At 46.8% G+C, this 9,118-nt stretch overlaps 1 protein-coding gene across 1 annotated transcript; it reads left to right on the top strand.

Annotated features, from left to right (window-relative positions):
* The first annotated feature begins 3,681 nt into the window (after positions 1–3,681).
* LOC112085113 (microsomal glutathione S-transferase 3) lies at positions 3,682–5,735 on the top strand. Its single transcript, XM_024154080.1, has 4 exons — positions 3,682–3,713; positions 5,229–5,304; positions 5,388–5,560; positions 5,660–5,735. The coding sequence occupies exons 1-4, from the start codon at positions 3,682–3,684 to the stop codon at positions 5,733–5,735; spliced, it is 357 nt and encodes a 118-aa protein (XP_024009848.1).
* The last annotated feature ends 3,383 nt before the right edge of the window (positions 5,736–9,118 follow it).

The raw sequence follows: 9,118 nt of genomic DNA on the forward strand, positions 1-9,118 counted from the left end.
GTTCTTCTCTGATAAGCACACCGCTTACAGCTGTAGCAGACACTGCGATGTAGAGGAAGAGTGGCTCTCATTCGACTGGTTTTGCTAAGATTGGTGGGCTCGCCAGATAATTCTTCAATTCCTGGAAAGCCGTCTCGCATCGTTCGTCCCACTCAAATCTTTTGTTTCCTCGGAGGGTGTCGTAGAAGGGCAGGCATTTGTCTGTGGAACGGAAAATAAACCTGTTTAGCGCGGCGACTCTTCCTGTGAGCCTCTGCACTTCGCGCTTCGTCCTCGGAGAGGGCATCTCAATTAAAGCTTTGATCTGCTTGGGATTTGCTTCTATGCCTCGGTGAGTTACCAGATAGCCGAGGAATTCTCCCGAGGTGACCGCGAACCTGCACTTTGCCTGGTTTAGTTTCATGTTGTGCTTGTTCAATTGTTCGAAGCATTCCCGTAGATGCGCGACGTGGTCTTCCTCCTTGAGTGATTTGACTAACATGTCGTCGATGTATACTTCCATAGTTTTTCCGAGCTGAGCTGCGAACATTTTATTTACGAGCCGTTGATACGTTGCTCCTGCGTTCTTGAGCCCAAACGGCATGACTTTGTAGCAGTATATCCCGCGATCAGTTATGAATGCCGTTTTTTCTCGATCGTCAGGATGCATTAGGATCTGATTGTAGCCGGAGAACGCGTCCATAAACGTTAACAGTCTATTCCCTGCAGTGGCTTCGACGAGCCGGTCTATGTGTGGCAAGGGAAAGCTGTCTTTTGGGCACGCCTTGTTGAGGTCGGTAAAATCCACACATACTCGCCACTTGCCGTTCTTCTTCTTCACGACCACCGGATTTGCGAGCCAGTCCAGATATTTGGCCTCGGCAATTGATCCTACTTTGAGTAACCTTTCGACTTCGTCGTTAACTGCTTTAGCTCGTTCGGGGCCGGCTTCCTTCTTTTCTGCTTCACTGGTTTAAAGGTTGGATCCACATTCAGCTCGTGACAGGTCACGTCGATGCTTATGCCTGGCATATCTTCTGCTGTCCAGGCGAAAGTGTTGATGTTTTCCTTGAGGAGGGAAAGGAGTTCGCTTTTCAGAGGCTCTTCCAGTTTTGTTCCTATTTCGACGCATCGCTCCGGGCGCGCCTCATCTATACATACCGAGTCCACTGCGTCGCATACTGGCTCGGCGCGTGTTTCGCGGCTCTCCGCGATCTGTAATTGCTATAAGAGTTTCGAGAGCTCGTTCGCGGGCTCTCGGTCTGTCTTCATCTTTTTTCGGTCGATGTCTGCTCGTGCGTCGGTGACGGGGTTCCTTAGCTTATGCTCGGCTAGGCAGCACATTCGCGACTCCTTTTGACTCCCCCAGATCGTTTTAACACCTGCTGGGGTTGGGAATTTGAGGCAGAGATGATAGGTAGAGGGTACCGCCCTCATCCCGTTGATCCACGGAGTTCCCATGATCACATTGTATATTGCTGGGTGATCGGTGACGCAGAATTCGACGATCTTAGTGACTCCACCAGCTACCACAGGAAGCCTGATCGTTCCCATAGTCATCGTCGTGTCTCCTGAAAATCCGGTTAGAAGTTTGGGGATCGCTTCGACCTCGGAGAGGTCAAATCCCATTCTTCTGAGTGTTTCCCTGAAGATGACGTTCACCGAGCTTCTAGTATCGATGAGCACCCTTGCTACGTCATGATCCCTGATTGTTAACTCAATCACCAACGGATCGTTATGAGATCGATCGATTCCTGCCGTTTCCTCCTCGGCAAAGGAGATCACTGTGTTTGGGATGTCGGTTGGTTCTGTCCAATTCTCCTTCGCTTCAGCTCGGCGCTGATAGGCTTTGATGGAGGATACGGTATCTTGGTAGTATTGGGATCCACCCATGATCATATTGATCCTTTGCCTCGGCTCGGATCGCTCTTCAGGTTCGCCTCTCCTGTCACGCTTGGGGTTATCGCCTCGTCGGGGAGGATTCGCGGGTTCCGCCGCGCCGCTCGGCTCATCTCTCTCTTGTTGTTCGTTAGGGACAAGGTCTTTGATGCTAACCGCATTTTGGAGCTCTCTCGCTGCCATCTTTGCTGCGAGCTTTGCTCTTAAAGTTCGGCATTGAGCCGTTGAATGCCCGTAGGTCTGGTGATACTCGCAGAAAGCCTTCTTGTCGTAGTTGGCAGACTTTCTCACCCAAGTGTTGTTGCGCGGCTCTCCTCTTCCGCGTCCGGTGCCTACCTGGTAATTATGGGCGCCTCCGCTTCTAGGTTCATCCGAGCTCTGCGTTGTTGTGTTGCTCGATGGGTTGCCCTTTTTCGCGGGGCGCGGCAAAATTGAGCTTCGGATTGCCGCTTTCGTTGCTTCGTACTGCTCGTCCAAGTTTTTCATTTCCTCTTCGTTTACGACGAAGTCTGATGATCGGTGCAAAGCGTTTTGGATTGTTTGCGGCGTGTTGAGAGCCATCTCCCGTCGAAACTCAGACTTGTACCACAAAGATCGTTTCAGAGCCTCGAGTGCAGCCTTGTCGCTTATCCCTTCTATTTTGGATACGAATGTCTTGAACCTTGCCATGTAATCCCGAAGCGGCTCGTTCGGTCCTTGGGATAGTGTCCACAGGTCGGCATCAGATGTTCCTCTGTCCATAAACATTGAGTATTGTTTAAGGAACAAAGCGGAGAGCTGTTGAAAACTGCCGATAGAATTGCGCTCCTGCCTCGAAAACCATTCGAGCGCGGCTCCCTTGAGATGCTCCAGGAAGAGCAGGCAGTATCCGGCATCTACTTCGCGTTCGGTGAGTTTAGCAGCGTTCTTTGTGAAGCTCGTCCCATCGCTATTCGAAATGCGGTGATGTGTGCTTTTGGGTCGGTTGTTCCTTCGTAGAACGGGATTCTCACCTTCCCCGGCTCGGGAATCCTGGCCTCCTTGATTCTTGCAGTGAACGGGGTTCTTTGAGTTTCTTCAAGCATTCGGTCGATTTCGGGCGCGGCACTTGTCGCGTTGTGCACTTGAGATTTCATGGCGCGTATTTCAGCCACTGTCCGAGCCATAGAGGCTCGCAGCTCTTTGAGCTCGAGAGTTTGTGCGTGAGTCATTCCCTTTGATTGGGGGGGTCGCTCCCGCTCCTCTCGCCTCGGCTCGTCTTCGCGTTCTGCCTGCTCGATCCATTAGAGATTTTGTTCTACCTCGGTTGGGTTATCGCCGCGGGTCGGATCGGAGACTTCGTCAGTCCGGATGCCGTTCAGTGCCGAGGCGAGTTCTTCTTGACTAATTCGGCGAGCCGAGCCAGTTTGTTGCGGATTCATGGTCTCGTCGTTCTGCTGGGCGTCTACGTCGATCGCATCGTTTCCTTCTTCCCTGGCTCGTCGCTTCGAGTTTCGGCGGAGAGGGGGCGGCTCGGTTATGTTGACTCGGGTCGCCGCGGGGGTCTGTTCGTTGAGGAGACGAGACATTGGAGGAGCCGAGGGGTTTCTCGCGCCGCTCCCTGAGGCTTCTACAGGTGTCGAGAAATCGAAGCGTCTCCGGATTCCATCCATCGGGTCGGGAATTCCGGCTCTCCAAGTTGGGTGCAGTCGCTCAGCCGCCATCGCGTCGAGCCTCTCTGTAATCGCCTCGTTTCTTTTATCCTGTTCGTCAATTTTCTTCATCACGCAACCATTATGTTTCGCATCTCCTCCTGGGTTTCGATCGTTTCCGTCGTCGTGCCCGATGCCGGAGCGTCCTTCTCCGCACCGTTGCCGGTGTTGTTGTTGTTGTTGTCGTCGGGGGTGTTGCTCGCCATGTTTTTCGGATCTTAAAGTCTCGTCGATTTAGAGTAAGAAAGTTTCGATTCCCCTCAGACGGCGCCAAATTGTGTGAGCCAAAACTCGCACAACCAAGAATTTGTGAAGAGAAACTAAGGGATCTGAAACTTCTAGGGTAATCGCAAGAACAGTAAGATCAAAAGAGGATTTTTATTGCTGTAAAGTGTTTAGTCCTTATTGCTTAGGGTTGCCAAAGTTGGCGGAATGAATTGCATACATCATATATTTATACTAACTTTCTAAACTGCCTAGCCGAAAATCTCGAGCGAGATTTTCGGAGTATTTCCTTATCGCCTCGTGCGGCTGACCGCCTTTGCATCTCGCCTAGGGTTTTCCATGGACTTCATCTCTCAAGGCTTTGGTTCGGCCCGTCCAAGCATCTTTACGGCTCGGCCCATCTAGCCTTCTTCACGGCTCGGCCCACTTGCCATGGAGACATTATCCAGCCCACCGCACCGATACACGGCTCGGCCCAAAAGTATTGAAGTGGGGCTCGGCCCATTTCTTTCGATGCGGCTCGGTCCACCTGTCTTCTTTCACGGCTCTCCCTACTGGCCTATCTGCACGGCTCTCCCATTTGTCTTGGTGAGAACGGCTCTCCACTTGTCATGGTGAGAACGGCTCTCCCACTTGGTGACCACGGCTCTCCCACTTGGCGACCACGGCTCTCCCACTTGGCGACCACGGCTCTCCCACTTATCTTTCTTCCATACTTAGCTATTTTGAGGTGGTTTATCTACTTAGGGTGAAAACCGACCTCAACAGTTTTCATTTGAGAAAACATGTTATTGACTTATTGTGATCTAAAATTATTATCTCGTTGCAATTTTTTATCAAATACTGGAAGAATTTGGTCTCAATCTGATCCAATTTCGTCTTGAAATTTTGGATTTTGTAGTCCGATAGTAAATTCGTAATAGCCTGGGAATCCGGTTAACCGATCCAAACCGAATCGGGCTGTTTTTCAAATTTTTGGTTCGTTCGGTTCTTAAATCTTACCGTAAACATTACGGTTCGGTTTTTGGTTATTTCGGGTAGTTTAAATTTTTTTGTTTTGTGTGAGATTTGGTTCAAATCGAATATCTTCGGTTATTTTCAGTTAATTTTGTCGTTTATTCGGTTTAAAATTTTAAATATATTTTCATGAATTTTGGTATAATCCAGTATCAGTCGGTTTGGGATTTTTTTTTTTTAAGAAAAACATTTCGCTTCAGCACCGATAACCGATCCCAGTTTTGAAGGCTGCCAAGTGGTTCGGACTTCCAAACCGAAATGAAACCGAAAATTTCAATTCGGGTTGGTTTGGTTCGCTTAGTGTGAACCTTCTTTGTTTTTTTTTCTATTTTTTTCTTTTATTCAATTTCATTTGAGAAGCATGTTTGTTCATCTCCAATTTAGAGAAAAAAAAACAAATCAACATTTATGAACTCATTCTATTAATCCTTGATGCAGGTACAATGTTCCGTATCCAACATTATATGCTATAGAATCAAAAAACAAAGACGCTAAGCTCTTCAACTGCGTTCAGGTTCTTAAAACGAAAACCTTTCTTGTGATTCTGTGTTCTTCTGTGCTCTTCTGAGACAAACTTATTGGGGATTTTGGTTGCAGAGAGGTCATCAAAACTCGCTAGAGATAATGCCAATGTACTTCATACTAATGATCCTTGGTGGAATGAAACACCCTTGCTTCTGTGCTGGTTTGGGTTTGCTTTACAATATCACTCGATTCTTCTACTTTAAAGGTTACTCTACTGGAGATCCAATGAAACGCCTCACCATCGGGTTTGATTTGTTCTTCGTCTTCTTCCGATAGTTGATTTGACATTAAAATTTTTCAACTTGTAGCCTTATCCACTGGCCTTTTTGATCTCTATGTTGCAGCAAATACGGTTTTTTGGGATTGCTTGGTTTGATGATCTGTACCATCTCGTTTGGTGTCAGTCTGATCCGTGGTTGAGTTGAGATAGTCTTTTTGTGAGGTTGATGGTTCTCGGGGGTTGATCGTGGACTTTTGGATCCGGTTCATGTAAAGTGTCCACAAACTTGTGTAATAAAGAGAGTTTGTCACTTCGTTTCTTACTTTTTAAACTTCTAATAAATCATGGTGCTGTGTAGAACGATTAATTTCACATACCTATGCAAAAATCTCAAGCCTCTTCTTTAGGTTTGGACATTTCGGTTTGCTTTAAGTCTCGATCGAATTTAAGGACACTATTGCTGAACATAATAACTGAACACTATTGCCAACAGGCTCAAAAGTATCCTGCCTCAGCTCATTGCGATGAATCAGTCAGCCTTCATTCAGGATCGTCTACTTATTGAGAACCTCCTTTTAGCGACAGAACTTGTGAAGGATTACCATAGAGATACTTCCCCTGCTCGCTGCGCAATCAAAATAGATATCTCGAAAGCTTTTGATTCTGTCCAATGGCCTTTTCTTCTTAATGCCCTACGCGCTATGAACTTCCCTGATGTGTTCATTCACTGGATCTCTCTCTGCATCACTACAGCCTCATTCTCAGTACAAGTTAACGGAGAGCTTGCCGGTTTTTTCCGAAGTAGCAGAGGATTGAGGCAAGGTTGCTCTTTATCTCCATATCTATTTGTTATTAGCATGAATGTGCTTTCAAAACTTCTGGACAGAGAAGCAAGTGCTAAGCGTATTGGCTATCACCCGAAATGTAAAAACCTGGGACTTACCCACCTCAGTTTTGCTGATGACATTATGGTTCTCTCTGATGGTAAAGTGAGATCGGTTGAAGGCATTGTAAAGGTTTTTGATGAGTTTGTGAGGATCTCAGGCCTGAAGATTAGTATGGAGAAGTCTACGATTTATGTCGCAGGGGTTACAGACTCGGTAAGGACTGAACTTGAGGAAAGATTTGAATTTCAGACAGGACACCTTCCTGTACGATATCTGGGTTTGCCACTTCTTACGAAGCAAATGCGGAAACAAGACTATCTGCCTCTACTTGAGAAATGCCGCAAGCAAATTTGCTCATGGACTGTTCGATCTTTGTCTATTGCAGGCCGATTGCAGCTCATTCGATCTGTCTTACATAGTATCACGAATTTTTGGATGGCAGGATTTCGACTTCCAAGTGAATGCCTTAAAGATATCGATAAACTCTGCTCTGCATTTCTTTGGTCAGGCCCAGATTTGAACCCTCGCAGGGCAAAGGTTGCTTGGGAAGAGGTTTGCAAGCTTAAATCTGAAGGAGGTTTGGGTCTTCGGCCTTTGAAAGAGGCAAACAATGTGTGTTGTTTAAAGCTAATATGGCGCATAGTTTCATCTCACCCATCCCTCTGGGTCAAATGGATTCAAATGTATCTTATTCGGAAAGAGTCTTTCTGGTCGATCAGCAACAACACTAGTACAGGATCATGGATGTGGCGTAAAATCCTTAAATATAGATCTCTGGCTAGCTCTTTCTGTAAGGTTGACATTGGAAATGGGGAAAACACGAGCTTCTGGTTTGATATTTGGTCGGGTATGGGACGCATTTTTGATCTGATAGGGGTGAGAGGACCTATAGATCTTGGTATCCCTCTTAACGCTTCTATTGCGTCATTAGCACGAAGACGCCGTCGACGCCACCGAATCGATCTGCTCTCAGAGATTGAAAATGCGTTGGAAAGCAGACTTGCGCAACTCAATTCGGGAACAAAGGATATTTTCTTATGGAAGCACAAAGAGGGATCTTTCAAACCCTCTTTTAGTTCGAAGCAGACCTGGCTTCTCATTCGATCGGCTTCAGCTACAGTTCCATGGCACTCAGGAGTCTGGTTCACGCACTGTACTCCGAAGTTCGTGGTTTTCACATGGCTCGCCATTCTAAATCGTTTATCCACAGGAGATCGGATGCAAAGCTGGAATGTTGGGGCAAACACTTTGTGCTCTCTCTGCAATTCTAGCCTGGAATCTCGGGACCATTTATTTTTCTCTTGCAGCTATTCGGGGGAAATATGGACAAAGCTTACCAAAAATTTGCTCCGGAACAGGTTTACTACAAGCTGGAATGATGTTCTCAGTCTCCTCTCAGACTCGCGGCTCCATCGTATAACTCTGTTCTTGTTTCGCTTCTCTCTTCAAGCTACTGTCCATAGTATCTGGAGATAACGCAACTCTCGCCGGCATGGAGACGACCCGCTTCCGGCAACTAGAATTCTGCATCTCATCGATAAGCTAGTTCGATGCTGAATCCAATCCATTCGCAACATAGGTGATAGAAGATACGAGGGCGCGCTTCAAATGTGGTTTAGTGCCCGAGCTTGATCAAATTTTTTTATCTTTCTTTTAGCTCTCTCTTTTAAACACAAGTCGCACCTCAAGGGGTTGTAAAAAAGTCTTTTTTTGATCATGAATATAATTTTACATTCATTTCAAAAAAAAAAGAAGCTAATTGGTTTGTGACTAGTTTGATTCAATTCCGTTTGGTGTTTGTTCGGTTTTATATTGGTTAAAGAAACCCAAAAAAAAAAAATGAAATCTATATTTTTTTTTTCCACTACCCATCTAGTACAATCACATTTGGCCCATCGTATTAGTGATCCGTGGACCACCATCGGTGAGCTCGTTATGAACGATTTGGGAAAAGATAACGCCTCTTGCTTGAGCTCCTTTCGCAAGACTATCCGCCCGGACATTTAGATCCCTCGGAATATGAGATAAAGTGCACTTTGAGAAGCTCTCTTGAAGGAGGCGGAAGGTATCTAGCTCTGCATTAAAGGACAGCCAATCAGCTGGAACCTCAGTCATACGCACCAGATCCGAACAGTCGGATAGAAAGTGGACCGAAAATATCCGTCTCTCTCTCAAACAGGACATAGCCCAGAGGAGGCAATCCATCTCGGCATGGAGGGCCGAGAGGCTTCTACGGCATCCCTGAAGTCCAAAAAGTTCGAATCCTCCGCCATCCACAAAGTTCCAACCGAGGCCGCTAACCTGTCCGTGATTGATCCACGAGGCGTCAATCCGGCATATTGGGGTTTGCGGTACCTCGGGTATCGCAATGGTGTCCGGTGGAAGGCCTACTTCCTCAACTTGAGTGTCGTCGCTGTCCTCAGGTTGGTTCGCAACTCTCCAACTTTCTGCTTCCACTTTTGCATGTATCCATGTATCCTCCGGGGAAATTTCTTTCCCTTTGAAGATCTTCTTGTTCCTTGCTTTCCAAATAAATCATAGGATCCAAGGATAAATATCCTTTGTAGGATCCGTCATGCCTAGCTCTTTTGTTTTCCAAAAGAGGAAGCTCATATTTTGATAAATAGAAGTACTCGGGAAGACACCCGGAAGGGACGGAAAGTCCGATAACGCCCAGACTTGTAATGCTGGGGGAC

The sequence above is a fragment of the Eutrema salsugineum genome, unplaced genomic scaffold (assembly GCF_000478725.1).
Source record: "Eutrema salsugineum unplaced genomic scaffold, Eutsalg1_0 scaffold_9, whole genome shotgun sequence".
Classification (NCBI taxonomy): domain Eukaryota; kingdom Viridiplantae; phylum Streptophyta; class Magnoliopsida; order Brassicales; family Brassicaceae; genus Eutrema; species Eutrema salsugineum.